General features: G+C 40.9%; 1 protein-coding gene across 2 annotated transcripts in view; it reads right to left on the bottom strand.

Moving 5' to 3' along the window:
• CCBE1 (collagen and calcium binding EGF domains 1) overlaps positions 1-16,037 on the bottom strand; it is a 158,620-nt gene extending 142,583 nt beyond the window's left edge. For both annotated transcript variants that reach the window (XM_083354806.1, XM_083354807.1), the window contains exons 1-2: positions 15,603-16,037; positions 15,306-15,386 (exon numbers count right to left, since the gene is read on the bottom strand). In XM_083354806.1, the coding sequence (XP_083210932.1) occupies positions 15,306-15,386; positions 15,603-15,781 (260 nt within the window). In that variant the 5' untranslated portion in view covers positions 15,782-16,037. The remainder of the gene's footprint in view (positions 1-15,305; positions 15,387-15,602) is intronic.
• Positions 16,038-16,661: the final 624 nt, after the last annotated feature.

Here is a 16,661-nt window from a genome sequence, read left to right as displayed (position 1 = left end):
CCCCTGACGTTTGATAGGTTTCTACCCTCTTAGCCTTCCATAAAGCTTTGAAGATCTGCCTTTCCCCCCAAGAGCTGGGATAAGATTAGATTAGATAACTGCAGGTCAGAGGAGTTTGACTTGGCCAAAGGTCTTTGTTGTTTTTAATGTGTTTAAGATTTATAGTCTTAATATGGTTTTATATGTTATTTTAACTTTTGATTGGGAGCTGCCAAGATTTGGCTATAAGATGGGCAGCTACAAGAAAGAAAGAAAGAAAGAAAGAAAGAAAGAAAGAAAGAAAGAAAGAAAGAAAGAAAGAAAGAAAGAAAGAAAGAAAGAAAGAAAGAAAGAAAGAAAGAAAGAAAGAAAGAAAGAAAGAAAGAAAGAAAGAAAGAAAGAAAGAAGTCTTAAATAGAACAAGCTTGTTTCAAAAGATTAGCTCTTATGAACAATTTGTTTGATTTTAATATGCCTTATTGTTATTTCAGTTATAGCACATATGCATGCTAGGTTGACAATCCACTTTTTTCTCTGTAACAATAACAGAAAAGTCTCTGTGCAGTTTTCTTAGTTGTGGTATAGAGATGGCTCGTCTGGTTTTTTCCCCCAAATTCCCAATCTTTCCTACATCCCTGGGAGTTTTTGCAGACTCCTTTCCAGACTTAATCCAATTTAGCCAATAATACCAGTCGAAGTCAACAAGGTAGTGGCTTAATTATTTATTTGAACAGTTTATACAGCCATTTCATCTTACAGCAATAAATCTGGATGGTGCACAAAAGTTTTAAATCAAAGCATATTACTAGATAGAAACCAAATAGTAGTAGTAGTAGTAGTAGTAGTAGTAATAATAATAATAAATTAATTAATAATAATAATAATAATAATAATAATAATAATATCATAACATATGACTGGGTCTAAATAAACCAGTTTTAATCCTTCACGACCAGGCAAACAAATCCAAATCCACCAACTTGACTGGTTTAACTTCCCAGTCCAAGCCCAGAAAACATTGCAAAAACCCAGAATGCTCAGGGCCATCTGGATCATTGGGGGTGCTGTTCCATAAGGCAGGCCTTATGACAGAAAAAGCATATTGACTGTGTCTAAAACAATTCCTAGTTCCCACAAGATGAAATTACCTGAGGAAGGAATTTGGAGTGTGTCAGTCCTGCCCGTTTTGATGAGGCAACCAAAAACTCCCAGAAACAGATAGTCCTGCAAGTATCCTAGTCCCTGGAGCTTTATACATTACAACCAGTGTTATGAATTGGAACCAGTGCTGTTTTCAGAGCAGAGTGTCACACATGAGTTAATCATGAAATCTCCAAAACTGTCTATGTCCCTGCATTCCACATTGCAACTTCTGAATAATCTTCAAGGGCAGCCCCACACTGAATGTGTTACAGTAATCTTATAAGAGCCTTGGTGGAGCAGTGGGCTAATGCCTCCTTAAGTAACACCAGCTGCCTGCAATTAGTGCAGGTTCGCATCCCACCAGGCTCAAGGTTGACTCAGCCTTCCATCCTTCCGAGGTAGGTAAAATGAGGACCCAGATTGTTGGGGGCAATTAAGCTGACTTTGTAATAATGCCGCTTGGGGGTGTGTGTGTGAAAGCCCTAACAAGCAGGCATATACATAGAATGAAGGCTTACTGCTAAGCTTGTAAGCCGCCCTGAGTCTTCGGAGAAGGGCGGGATATAAATGGAATTAAAATTAAAATAAAATAAATAAATAAAATCTTGTTGAGAGGTGACTAAGACATGAGTTTTTGTGGGTAGGGCTTCCCAATCCAGAAACTGACACAACTGTGCAGCGGCTTTTTGTTGCCAAGCTGCCAACCTGTTCTCCAAGCAGGAGCCATGAGTCCAGAAAGACCCCCAAATTGTGCAACAGCTGTTGCACGACAATGCTACCCCCTTTCAGGGATGACGATGAAAAGCCTCTGTATGCAGGGAGCCTCAAAATCACAGCCACTCCGTCTTACCAGGGCTGAGCTGGATCCTGCTCTTCCCCATACAGACCCCGCAGCTCTAAGCCTCATTCCTTAAGAGTTCTTGGGTGGCACACAGAAACTTTGCCAGGTAGCCAATAAAAGGAATAAGTTAGGAAGCATAGGGTCGCTCTGCTAGAGCCTCATTTAGTTTTCATGTGTCATTAATTTATTTTTATTATAAAGTTATAGGAGCCCCTCAAGCTGAAAATGCTTGGGCCTCTTAGGATTTCTGAAAACCATGCCCCAACGGTTGAGAGGCATGCAATGCAATAAACGCTGACATTTCGGGGGACTCACTTACCCCAATAAGCGCAAACACAAACACACATGAGTACAGGCTCCAGAAAGGCAATGGAACTTATTTTGAAATAAAGCCATATAACTTTGTTCTGTAGCATACTTTCATGGAAGAGTCCAACTGAACTCAGTGCTTATTTCTAAGTAGATCTGCAGAAAATCAAACTAAACAATTTGCCCCATTGCCATTCAAAGAATCAGACCACTGGTTTGGCAGTTTACAAAAACAATCCCTAAATAAATGAAAAAAAAAGTTTATATTGGCTCTTGACTCAAGTTCAAATCAGAACCTAGCCAAGGATTTTGCTGGGTGGCCTTGGAAAAATCACACTATGTTGTCCTCGGTTTTTAATTTGTTAACTATTGAATGAATTACTCACACCAGCTTACTGTCGAGGAATAGGATGTGGCCATGCTACCACCCACCTTAAAATTTATGGATATTATGGGAAATCTTTTGATTACATGGTACATCACAATCTTGTACTGTACCGTATGCCAAAACAAGACAATACCGCATAGATACTGGTAGATGTAATCATCCAGTAATTTCCTTCCATATGTTTTCATTTGGCTGCAATCCACAAACCACTTGAGTCAGTGGAATGGCTTAGCCCCAGCAAAATGGAGATAACTGAAACCCAAATATGAAAAATTGAGATGGTTTTTAAATTGCACTTTATGGGGCACCATTGTTCAAATCATCTTGCATAGACAGATGGAGTTTCCTATTGAGCCAGTTTAAACAATGTAATCCTATGCACGTGCCTTTTTTAGATTTTTATCAGAAAGCTATAGTTGGTAGGATTTACAAGCACTTGAGAAAGCTATGTACAAAGAGGAACATCTCTCCTTAAATGCCCACAAAGAGGATAAGAAGGGGAAAAGCAATAGTAATTAGGGATAAAAAATAATAATTTTGCCCCAGACACTGCTGGAAGCAAATGGAGGCAGATCCATGACACTTTGAATGAAAACCACATATGAAGTCCAGCTAAATGTCACTCCTCCCCACCTCTTAAAAATTGGAAGAGCACAGGAGGGTTTCATTTAATTTACTGATCATTCAAAATAGTCATGAAGATCTTGCTGATTTCTTTATCATTTAAAATGTTCCATATGCTCCTAGCAATGTCACACTCTTTGAAGAAAAGCTGTGGTCATATTGTGTGGACATTCCAAGAAGTGCTGCCTAATATTTATAAGAATGTCACGAGTTTGTTTGGGATTGTAGACACACGAGTCAAATGATGTGTAAGGGTGTCTTTGCCCTACTAGGAGTTTGATTATTGGTCAACAGTTACCAAAGTTATACTTCAGTTTATTAACAAAAAAACCTAAACCTTAATATTCCAGTCAGTGTCTATTCAATCTCACTTCTTAATCTCCAGACTAATTCCTGTTCATTTACTGACATATTTACAGAGTATTTCAGTACTTGTTTTTAGCTTTGTATCTGAATCTTGTATGCTACTTTCACAGCTTATTGTTTGAGACATACAAAGAGCACCCTATAAATCAAGACATTATCTCTGCCAAAATGGGTGATGGGCTCTTTAACTACCTTCCTGTTAACTTTCAATTTCTTTTTGTCTTAATTTTTTTTTCTCCTCCAGCATTCTGCCTTTGCTTCGTTCTCTACAGATCCCTTTTCTGGCTACTGGACTGCTACCTCTTTACTTGTTCCTTTCTTTGTTGCAAAATTGCAGCTGCCTCTGCTTATCTTCTTCTCACTTCCCTGACATTCCTGGAAGTCTTTCTTCCACAGAAAATTGTGGCCTCCAGCAGACACATGGTCCAGAGTGATTTCAGCAACAACTTCCATCTCTTGTTTCTGTCAAACCTGTTTATCATTTAGCTAACTGGTAAGAAGGCAGAGAAAGTACAGAGATTTCTGTTGCGTCTAGAAAAACCCTGAACCTCCCAGTCAAGGAAGGACTTGCATCTACCAGAGGTTCTTCGTCTCCAAACCAACCAAAGGAGAGAGGAGGGGTGGGAGAAAAAGAGTTTTCTTTCCTAATCTTTTATAGCCAGTTTGTGTCATCCAAATGAAAGTAATATGGTAGTATAATTTGGTGAGAAAGATGAGCTGGCCTTTGCAGAAATACTCAGAAGAACAAATAATAACATTTTGTTTAACAACCAGTGTCAGATAAATAGTAGACATTTCTTTTTATTTAAGATGGAAATAAAGAAACACTGTAGATCATTCAATGAGGCAGTTTTCTTCTCTGGATCCACTCCACTGAGCTGTAAAGCATCTGAAGACACTATTTCTCTATATCTATCTATCTATCTATCTATCTATCTATCTATCTATCTATCTATCTATCTATCTATCTATCTACACACACACACACACTAGTACCCACAGATCCTTAGGACAAATATATAATCTTTAAGTAGGCAGTTATCCAAAATTTCCTGAAAAAAATTAAGTGCTGTCTCAAACTGTTCCATTCCAATTCATTTGAATGCATCCGTACAGGATTTCCCAATACAACATCCTTCAAATATATTAGACACATTTCTATCATCCCAGCCAATGTTAGAGTTGACATCACATCAAAACAGCACTGAGTTAATGGAATCTGCATGAGAAATTGTGAACATGCTGAAGATAAAGTGGGATGTAAATCTTATTTCATTGTTGGACAACATCCCCTCTCCCTCAGCACAAATTAATTAGGGAGGGGTGGGGAACAGATGTTGCGGATCACCAGCATGGCTAATGAGAAGTTATGGAAGACCACAGATTGTCTATTTCTGGCTCAGAAGGGATAGAATTAATCATATAGTATCCTTTACGGTACTACCTCTTTCAACACATCACCATCACTACCTCAGTACTTTGTTTCTGCTTATTATTCTGCAGTGTAAATATTATAATATCAGGTTGTACCACCTGAGCAACAAGATGAGGAGGCGATAACTAAGACCAATAAATAGAAAATCTGCAGTAAGCAAGAATCGTCAACTTCAGAGCCCTTGTTCAGAAAGATGAAAACAGCTCAGCACAAATACCTGGCAACTACTGAATGCCAGGGGTAGGCAACCTTGGCTCTTTTGTGACTCATGGACTTCAACACCCAGAATTCCTGAGCCAGCAGGAAGTTGAAGTCCACGAGTCATAAAAGAGCCAAGGTTGCCTACCCCTGCCTAGATCCTACCAACCCCAGCATTTGTGATCTAAGATAGCTACCTTACCCTATCTAATAAACAAGGTCATTTATTAATGCAGTATTTTACAAATACAGATAAGAGTCTTTGACTTTTATGATTTGGATGAGGAGATAGATAGGGAACTCATCAAATTTGCAGATAACACCAAGCTGGCAGACTTGAACATTGGTCGTTATCTAACAAAATGAAATTTAACGGGGTCATTAAGCAAGGAGATCACATGTAATGAACCGGTCCATTACAGTTATAAGTTGAAGAGTAGCTGCATTTCTCCAAAAACAAATGTACACTCTCTTTTCCTTTTTAAATAACATTTTATTAAAAATTTAAATACAGAGTAAGAATGAATCGGAACTAATACTTTGTATGAAAAAATGAGAGAAAGAAGAAAAGAGTGCAAAAATAAAATAAAAAAGAATTGTAATGACGTGACTTCTGATTTTATTTTACAGCAGTTATAAGTATAAATATAAAATAACCACTTACTCTATTGTTACAGCATTGTTTACATTTTTTCTGTAATCTATTATTTATATTCTAATCCTCAAAACCATGTACCATGACCACCCATTCCTCCATTGTGGGTAAATTTGAATCTTTCCACCTTTGTGAATATACTAATCTCACAGCGGTCATCATATATGAAAACAAAGTTGCATATATATTTTTTCCAGCTGCTTATCCATCAATGCCACACAAAAAAATCTGTGGTTTCAGTTGTATCTGAGTCTTTAAAATCTTTCTATTATTGTATATAATTGATTCCAAATTTTTCTAACTTTTTTATACATCCACCAAGCATTATAAAATGTTCCTTCTTGTTGGTTACATTTCCAGCATAGTTTTTAACCCTTTTCTTTTTCCTGACTTTTTTTTTAAATGGACCTTTACTGAAAGTTATCCCAAATTTCAGCTGAAAATGTTTTTCTATTTGGCTTGACTAAATTCCTTAGTTGCCCTAGGAGCTTAAGGATATGTAAATTTATTTGCTCACATAATTGACTCCTTTCTGTTGCTGGCAATCATGCCTGTAGGATCAGAGATTCTTGCCAAAGCTTGCTCTACAGGCTCCCTTTTAAAAAAAATCAATTTTCAAATCAGGAAAATTTGCTTCTTTAGCAATGTAAATTGTACAAGAGGAAACTTCTACTAATGCCAAGGTTATGTACATCATTTTCTCATATATCCACATACTGTACAGCATTGCTGAACTATAGCCACAAAGTCAAATTACGGTAATAGTCAGATTTCAGTTTGGGAATCTTTCATGTACCCCTTCCTTATGCAGAGGCTGAAAAAGTTGCAGATAAGGGGATCTACAGATAATAAGCATACAATGAGAGTGGTTTGGTGCCATAAAGTCGAAAAGGAAATGCTTCCATCAGGTGCACCAGCAGCACAAGAAATTATCAGTTTCATTTGGCTGCACCAAACCAGCTTTGAATGCCAACAGGGGCCAAAGTATTTATTAAGGAAAACGTCAGACCCTTCCAGTGTTAATCACTGCTGTCTGCCTGGGTCTAGTTAACAATTTTTATAAACAGCCTGGAACCATTAAATCCCGCAATACATCTTCTTGACTAGCTTGCAGCTTATAGCAAATGTTTACATATGTAGGATAATCAGCTGCTTTTGACACACACTGTGTCTCGAAAGACACTCATTATCTTCTGACTTCAGCACCAAGAGAATATTCCCCTTGAAAGCCACTTCATACAAACCACAATAGTTACATATCTCACAAGCCTTCTGGTGTCATAACAACATAATGCAGACCCTAGCAGATACACCAAGTATGTATTGTTGATACAACGATAGTATAATCACAGCAGAAATGTCTCAGCAATTTCACACTTTTACATAGCCAATGCACTATGTTTCAAATGTACTATGCTTAGCTTTTATATAGAAGCCCTTCAAGCTTATGGCTGTATTCCAATCAAAAACACATGCATACTTTTCTGATTATGATTCAGCTACATAATTTGCATATCTAAACTCTTTTAATAGTTAGCATGCTCTTTCTCAAATTGTTTTTTAGTTTACCTTGAAGCCCACCCATTATATGTTAACAAGAAGTATAATCTGCCTCATTACTTTTTCCCCTTTTTGACCTAACTTTACCTTATTATATTGCTATGCGGCATTATTCTTTTGTGCTATAAATGTTTAAATTTTCATTTCAAAATAAATTTTGAATTATTAACCTTTAGAAATATTCAAGAGTTAAGGTTTGAATTCTGCAAACAATATAAGTCATAGAAGGTAATATCGGTTATTTAAGCTTGGTTGAACTCCAAACAACCAATTTTAAGTGGTGTTAAGTAGAGTTGAATCTTGTTATTTGAATGAATATATGCAAATTTGAAAAGCGGAAGAAAATACTGGAAGAAGGCAATGTCAAGCCACTTGTACAGTTGCCAAGAAATCTACCTGGAAGTGCATATGCTGTCAGCCAGAATCAAGCTCACCTTAGAGGAGACTTTATATTTAATAAAGGCAAGCATCCCAAAGATGTTTTTTTTTTTTCCAAAAGGCAATTGGAGTTGCTTGTCTTTCTTTGAAGACGTTACACTTCTCATCGGGGAAGCTTCTTCAGTTCTGACAGGATGGTGGGGATTGGAAGGATTTACGTATATTCCTTGCAGACCAGACCAGCTGAATCCACGTGGAATGGCCAGCTGAATGTGGCTGTTTCATAGCTGAAATGGTTTGTGCATGGAACCAGGAACACTTTTCATCTAATCCATTTTACCTAATCCAAGACAGAAGCAACCTGGAATTAAGGAGAAACTTCCTAACAGGGAGGAAAATTAACCAGTGGAACAGCTTGCCTTCAGAAGTTGTGGGTGCTTCATCACTGGAGGTTTTAAAGAAGAGACTGAAAGGGTATAGGATCTCCTGCTTGCACAGGGGGTTGGACTAGAACAGAGGTCCCCAACCTTTTGGGCACCAGGGACCAGTTCCGTGGAGAGAGGTTTTTCTGTGGATTGGAGGATGTGTTTGTTTTGTGTGCTGCCTGCATCCCATGGATGGGGCTTTGCTTGTTTGCGCAGACCAGTTGCTGGCGTGCCATGGACTGGTACTGGTCCATGGACCGGGGGTTGGGGACCTCAGGACTAGAAGACCTGCAAGGTCCCTTCCAGCTCTATTCTGATTGATTTTATTGATAATAAAATTATTGGTCTTTCAATGCTACTATCTGCAGAATATCAGAATTCTATATAAAGTAAATCACTTACAAAATCTTCCATTTCCAAGGTGATATTTCATAGGCTTTCACTTACAAGAGAATGGCACGCTAAAATGATGCATTGTGCAACCATAAAATCTGCAAGCAGTGCTTTTGTATATTACACAATACCCACTTGGCTAACAGAAGACAAAATGTATTAGAAAATGGCTATGCTATCTTTATATGGCAACTATTTCTACAGTGCCAGAAAACGTTCACATTATTTCAATATTCATATCAATTCTGTCTTGCAAACACTTGAATCATGTCCAACTTGAAAAAAAGAAACACCAATTTGCTCTTAGAATAAGTTCTACAATAATTGCCTAGGCCAATATTTCCAACAACCATAGACCACAAAATGAACGTTTGGAAAAATGTGCAGCTCGCTCGGTTAAACAAACATCCTCTCCATTAAAGAATATAAATAAATAAAATAATTACGATTGCACTTGTGTATGCTTTTCTATCCTATCCAGCAGGGCCTTTTAAACTAAATTTTGTATACGAAAAATTAATCCAAATTTTTGAATAAGAATTCAAATTGATTTATGAACCCACACTCATGGCTTTATTTGACATTATTATCAATGCAAGTAGTCCTTGACTTACAACCACAGCTGGGCCCAAAATTTCTGTTGCTAAGCAAGACAGTTGTTAAGTGAGTTTTGTCCCATTTTACCACCTTTCTAGCCAAAGTTGTTAAGTAAATCACTGTGGTAGTTAAGTTAGTAATACAGTTGTTAAGTAACTCTGGCTTCCCCACTGACTTTGCTCTTCCAAAGGTTGTAAAAGGTGATCACATGACCTAGGACACTGCAAATGTCATAAATATAAGTCAGTTGCCAAATGTCTGATTTTTGATCATGCGACCATGGGGATGCTGCAGCGGTCGGGTGAAGAACACTCATAAGTCACTTTTTTCAGTGCCATTGTAACTTTGAATGGTCACTAAACGAACTGTTGTAAGTCAAGGACTACCTGCATTGGGGGATGTTCTCCTCAAAAATGATTTGGCACAACTTGTAACATCATCCAGAGGGTCTGCTTGGAGTTGCATCTTCTCAACAGCATGAGCATTGGCCTTGATGTTCTGGAATAGCCCATCTGGTCTCTCACCACTGGGTGTGGCGAAACCCACTAATTTTTAATGGCCATTCATCTACTGATCTAGGATTTTGTTTTGAAGATATTTTATTAGGCCAGTGGGAATTAGGATCTGGGGAATATTTTACTCTGTAAAATGCTCAGAGACTTTTTTTTAAAAAAAAATTTGCTTCACATACAGGGCTCACAAAGTTAAGACTGAGACTCTGTCTCCACCCTGTTGTACATTGGTTTCTTCCTTAGGTATTTTCGTTAATAGAATGTAAACATTTATCACATTATTGTTTTAATGTTTTACACTGTGGTTATTATCTTGAGTTGCTTTAGAGCAAAATGGGGGCAAAATGTTGGGGGCAATAAGCTGACTTTGTAGTAATGCCGCTTGGGGGGGGGGGAAAGCCCTAATAAGCAGGCATATACATAGAATGAAGGCTACTGCTAAGCTTGTAAGCCGCCCTGAGTCTTTGGAGAAGGGCGGGATATAAATGGGATTAAAATAAATAAATAAATAAATATATGAATTGAATTGAATGAATGAAAACAGACAAAAATACAACAAACAACAAACAAGCAAACCAAAACACACAATGAAAACCATTACAACACATTAAAAACATTACAACAAAAGAAAAACCATTGCGACACATTAAAAACTATTGCGAAAAACTATTAAAAACATAATCTGCCAGAATATAATGCAAATTTACCAACAATATAGTCTTTCACAGACTCTACACTACCACTATCTTTAGGCAAGATGACAAAGTCAAGTCTTCAGGCCCTTCCTAAAGGCCAGTAAGTAAAGACCAGTCTAAGTCCCGGAGGAATAATGTTGTAAATATGAAGGAAGAGTATGACTTTTTTTAAAAAAATAAACTAATAATAAATCTTCATATAATAAAACGTACAAAGAGGTGCGAGGATCTATAGCCCACTTGAAAGGCCATGTTTAGATACTCACAATCATATTTCTTATTTGTGCTTTCATGAGATCAAAATTCCGCTTAGTGTACTCAAGTTAGGAACTGCCCTTGATTTGTGCTCTGAATTTTACCATTACTAAGTTGTACTTAACTTGTTTGTTTCAATGAGGTTTCCTGTTAGTGAAACATTTTCACAAATTAGTAATGCAAACCCAGCATGAATGTATCAAACTGAAAAAAATATTATGTATAAACAGCTGACGGTCTTTGATTTATACAAGACAGACGGTTTTGCAGCAGAAGAGTGATGGCAAGTAATGAATTGTTACTTTGTATTAGAGTTCTCAAAGTTATTTTTTATATTTTAATATGTTATGATTTATTTAATATTGTCTTATTTTATTTCATATACAATTGCTTTAAAATAAATGTTCATTTGAAAGAATAGAGCTTAATATTATTCTGCAGTATTATATTGTCCTGTACTTTTAATTTAGAGTATCCTTGTTTTATATTATATTATCAATTGTAGTATTGTGTTTTATTCATTTGGCAAATTTATCTAGCTGCCCTTCTCATAAGCGGGTCTCTGGACAGTGTATAGGAAAAAGAACATTAAAACAAATCTAAAACAATAATTAATAATTAATTAATAATCAATTAAACACAAATGCAGTAGTCCTTATTTAGCCATCACAATTGCGACTGATAGCTATCATTGAGTGAAGCAGTCACTAAGTGAAACTGCTTATTGATCTTATTTCAGCTTTCCTTTGCTTTAGAGACCTGCAAAGGTCATAAATGTGAGGACAGGTTGATGACAGTACTTTGTTATCAGTGTTGTAACTTGAAACAGTTGCTAAATGTCACTAAACCAAGAGAATTCTAAATTAGACAACTCTAAATCAGAATTACTGTATAAATAAGACCGTAGATAAAAGGACTAACATCTTACAAATGTATCTTGCATCAACTCACGGACTCCATTTCCATGAAATCCCCAACATGTTATGTTATTGTATCAATTGCTGTTTTATTCTATAGTTGATATTAAGATATTAGCACACAATAAAGAAAACAATTACTATTCCACTATTATCCTTCCCTGTAAGCAATGCTGTCTCAGAGCCTCCAGAAAGGAACAAAGAAAATGCCCAGTTGAGCACCACCAATCCACAAGCTCCGTAGACTGACCCTTTCAGGGACCTGGAATTCATTTAACATCGAGAGTTCTACGGCATCAAAAGAACTGAGTGGTGGTGAACATCAAGACACAGCTGGCAAGAAGACAGCCGAATGGTAGTGAACATATTGATATGGCAAGTGGGCAAAGACCAGGTCACCACTGGTGAATACAAGAAGGCTGAAGACCCTTGTCATGGATCCTCATGGATTATCGGTGGTTTGTGGATTATCAGAGCTTAACCATTGGCTTAAGAAGGTTCCCCCGCACATGCGTGCTAGTCGTTTCCGACTCTAGGGGCCGGTGCTCATCTCCGTTTCAAAGCCGAAGAGCCAGCGCTTGTCCGAGGACATCTCCGTGGTCATGTGGCCAGCATGACTAGATGCCAAAGGCTCACGGAACGCTGTTACCTTCCCACCATAGTGGTCCCTATTTTTCTACTTGCATTTTTACGTGCTTTTGAACTGCTAGGTTGGCAGAAGCTGGGACGAGTAACAGGCGCTCACTCTGTTACGCGGCACTCGGGATGCGACCCGCCAAACTGCCGACCTTCTGATCGACAAGCTCAGTGTCCTAACCCACTGAGCCACCGCGTCCCTTAACCATTGGTTGAGGCATTGCTATACTGTAATTAAAACACAACTTCTATGCTGAAGGGAAATATTGGTTCCCATGTATTAAAAAAGCTGTAATAAAGTCTCTGCCTTCCTCCTCTCCCAGGATGTTCTTCTCAATACCAAGAGAGAATAACCCTAAACTATAGCGGTTAGATTTTCAACACTATAGATACTGGTAAATTTTGTAAATAGTAAAGCAACAGCACTAACCTTTAGCTACGAGCACATTCTGTAATTCTGAATACAATAAGCATACATTAGGCAAGAACAGGGATTGCTAGCAAGTTGGCGGGAAGCTATTGACAAATCCATTGCTATGATTCATAATTTGAATTTTAAATACAAATTAAAATGTTTTGACTATACTTAAGGAGTACAGAACCTACATGGAAACAAAATAAGTTAAAATGTAAACTAGATCGTCGTCATTTTCATTAAAGAAACAGATTTCGGTAAGACTTAATGAATATTCAAGATGTTTTGGTTTGTGTTTCCTAGCTATTTTCAGAGTCATTGGAAAACACTTCAAAACCAAGACCAAAAAGACTATCAATAGCAGAATTAATTACCTTCCAAAAAACCCAATGGTAGATCAGGTTACAGGGTTCTGAATAGAAGTGATTGTGGATTTTCCCATATATCTTGATTTTTCTATGTTAAACTTCAAAGAAAAAAGGAGGTATCTTTTACGAGCCTTATCTGTGATTTTTTTTTAAAAAAATAATCAAAAATTATCAAACAAAAAGAAATAAAATTCGTAGTTCTGATATATAAGCATGCCGGGATTGCACAGGACTTTAGATTCTCTTGCAAAAAGAATGGTTCAGAGGACATGGGAGTGTGAACGTAGCATCCATTTGTAACATTTTAAAGCAGACGTGTCTTTTGCCTGGCTCATGTGACAGTGCAGAAAACATCTCTAGGATTACATGTTTTAATTATACCGAGTAATCAGTGGCCAGGCTCATAGGAGCTTCTGACAATCAGCTGTAATCAGAAATATACAAAGGTCGAACAGCTTGCCTTCTCAAACATCAAAAGACTTTTCCCCTTGTGCGTGGGAATATTACATGCACTTCTATGTAAAACTATTGTGAGGGTGGAGAGAAGATAATAAATGAGGGGACTTTCATTTCAGGATAAAATGAGCAAGCTTATCCGCGAAATGCCTTAGCACAGCTTTTAGGTTAGGTCCAATTTATAACTTCAAGACAGAATGAACCCTGGAAGGAAACAGTGATCACCACCCAAGTGCTAACTGGAGAGCTGTATACAAAAGCACGCAATGGGCAAATGAGAAGCAACTTCAGGCACTCAAAGCTCTTGCAGTTTAATCCTCCACCTGCCCATTTGTAACTGCTCACCGCCAGCTTCACAGCTGTTTGAAGTCAGGATGAACAATAGGCAACCTTGGGTTCAAATCAGAGAACTTAACAAGTATCGCCTGCATCCAGAAACACATTGAAGCCGTGCATTTCTTCACCTGTTGAGTTAGTTGTTTTCTCTCACCCAAGAGTCAACAAAAGCTATATGGCAGGAACGCTGCTGTTCCTATCACCAACCACTATCTTGCTCTCTGCCTCAACCTTGATGAATTCTAGCAGTTGCATGTAACTTGAGATGGTCAAAATAAAACATTAATGAAACACCTGTGCGGTTTAGGAAGCTTTAAGCCTTTCTCAGAAAAATGAGATTCCCAAATGGCACCAAGGTTAAGGGCAAGTGAGGAAGGGTTCCAAGAACTGAAGAAAAGAACCCATCCATGCCGGAATGATGGGAGCAGACAGGGTCAGGCAGGCTCTGAATTCCTCAAAGATCCCTAAGGACCGAAAGTTATGTTCTCTGAAGAAGTTCCCTGAGGACGGGGCTCCAGCACCAGTCCGAAAGCTCAGAAGACAAGACCTTTGGTCCCAGGGACGGGGACCCAGTTTGGATCCTGCCACGTTATCCTGGGACACGCGGGATAACATGGCAGCCCCCGACCTGCGCTCCTTCCGGCGCGATCTAAAAACGTATTTATTTGAGCAATCTGACCTGGTCTGATGGGTTAGGGTTGGAGTTTTAATACGTCTTAATTATTGTTTTAACCTTGGGCATTTATTTAATCGTTTTTAACTTTTGTATCCTGTTTTTTGTATTTATTGCCCTGTACACCGCCCTGAGTCCTTCGGGAGAAGGGCGGTATAAAAGTATAATAAATATCAATATCAATAAACATAGTCGCCTTCGTTCGTGATCCATCACTTTCTCCTAAACGGAGGACTAAGCCATCTTTCTTGCCTCTGCTCTCCTTCCCATCTTTGGCTGAGGCTGGAGCCAAAGCGAGCAGCTGCTAAAGAGACGCTCCTTCCCCTGAATCGGATAAGGCAGGGGTCTTCAAACTTGGCCCTTTGATGACTGGTGGACTTCAACTCCCAGAATTCCTCAGCCAGCTTTGCTGGCTGAGGAATTCTGGGAGTTGAAGTCCACCAGTCATCAAAGGGCCAAGTTTGAAGACCCCTGGGATAAGGCTTTTGCTGGGTATGTCTCGTTACTACAAGGCAAGGGCAACCCTTCGGCCGACGGCTTCGGAAGTCCCCCTTTCCAACTCCGCAACGGCCCCGGCGTCCCGCGCCTTTCGAGCTGAGGGCTGGCTCCGAGGCGGGCCTGTCCGCTCCAACCTGGGCTCTTACGAGAAGCTGCCATTCCCACACACCCCACACACACACACCCCTCCACATACAGACACCCCAGTCCCCGTGAGGGCGAAGGCGCGAGAGCGCGGCAGCGCGCCACTCACCTGAAGCAGGTGCTGAGTTCTCCGCCGGCCTTCAAACACGGGTATTTGGTGGTGGCCACTTTGCTCTCGGAACACACTTCCCTGCGAGGCGGAGAGAAGGAGAGAGAGACAGGGCGGCTGAGTGGCCGAAGGAGCGTCGGAAGCGGCGCAGCGGGGGCTGGAAAAAAAAACAGGCGCGGGGCAAAGCGAAGGGGAGAGGAAAAAAAAACGAAAAAGGAAAAGGAAAAGGAAAAAGAAAAGGAAAAGGAAAAGGAAAAAAAACCCGCGGGCGCGGCTGGTCCCCTCCCTGCCACCCACCTGTCGCTCTCCTCAGCTTCCTCGCGGTAGGTCCAGGCGTGCCCGAGCGCCGCCAGGAGCAGCAGCAGCAGCAGCCAGAGGCGCAGGCTCCGCGAGGGCGAGCGCAGCGCCAGCAGCAGAAGGCGCCTGGCACCTCCTCCTCCCCCGCCGCCGCCGCCGCCGTCGCCGCGCGGCACCATCGGGCGTCCCTCGGAGCTGGCGATCCGCGCCTCACGGGCTCTGGGCGCCGCCGCCGCAGCCGCCGGGCGCGCTGCAGGCGAGGGAGGAGGCGGAGAGGCCGCTGCCTCCCCCCCCTCCCGCCCCCGCGGCGGGACGGCAGGAAAGCGGAGCGGGCAGGGCTGAGAAGGGGGCCACCAGATGCCGCCCAGGGGCGAGGGGAGAGCGGGCTGGCCTGGCTAGGCGAGGGGCGAGGAGAAGCCGGGGACGGAGGGAGAGAGAGAGAAAGAGAAGCGGACGGGCGGCTCGTCTGAAGCTCGCCGGCCAGGAGACGTGGAGGGCAGAGAAGCGGGGTCAGCAGCTGGTGTCTGGGACGCGGGGAGAGAAGGGCGGGCGGGCGGGCGGGCGCGCGTTGCCTTCTGAGAAAGGGGCCTCCTGAGGCGCAGCGATTGCCCCTCAACATTCAAGGATTCCGGCCCAGATGCGGACCTGGCTGGGAAAGATCCCGGCTCTGGGTCAAGGCAGGGCAGGGCAGGCGGGCCAAGCCCAGCCGCTTCCCCTGAGGTACTGGAGAAAGAGCGGCGCGCGCGCGCGCGCGGGAGTGCTGGTGGTGCTAGTGGTGGTGTTGCTTTTCTGAGTCTAGCGGCTGGAAGCCGTCGAGAGAGAGAAAGTGGGCCGAGCGAGCCGTCCTCCAGAAAAAGCCGAGAGCTGGGGGCGGGTGTGGGGAGGGGTGGAAGGGAGCGGGCGAGCCGGCTGGTAAGGGACCGCAACCTGCAGGTCAGGATATAGGCCAGGGGTCTTCAAACTTGGCCCTTTTATGACTTGTGGACTTCAACTCCCAGAATTCCTCAGCCAGCAAAGCTGGCTGAGGAATTCTGGGAGTTGAAGTCCACAAGTCATAAA

Source organism: Vipera ursinii (assembly GCF_947247035.1).
Source record: "Vipera ursinii genome assembly, chromosome: 2".
NCBI classification, from domain to species: Eukaryota; Metazoa; Chordata; class Lepidosauria; order Squamata; family Viperidae; genus Vipera; species Vipera ursinii.
Note: the sequence above shows the minus strand (reverse complement) of the source record. Positions and strands in the feature narration are given on the sequence as shown.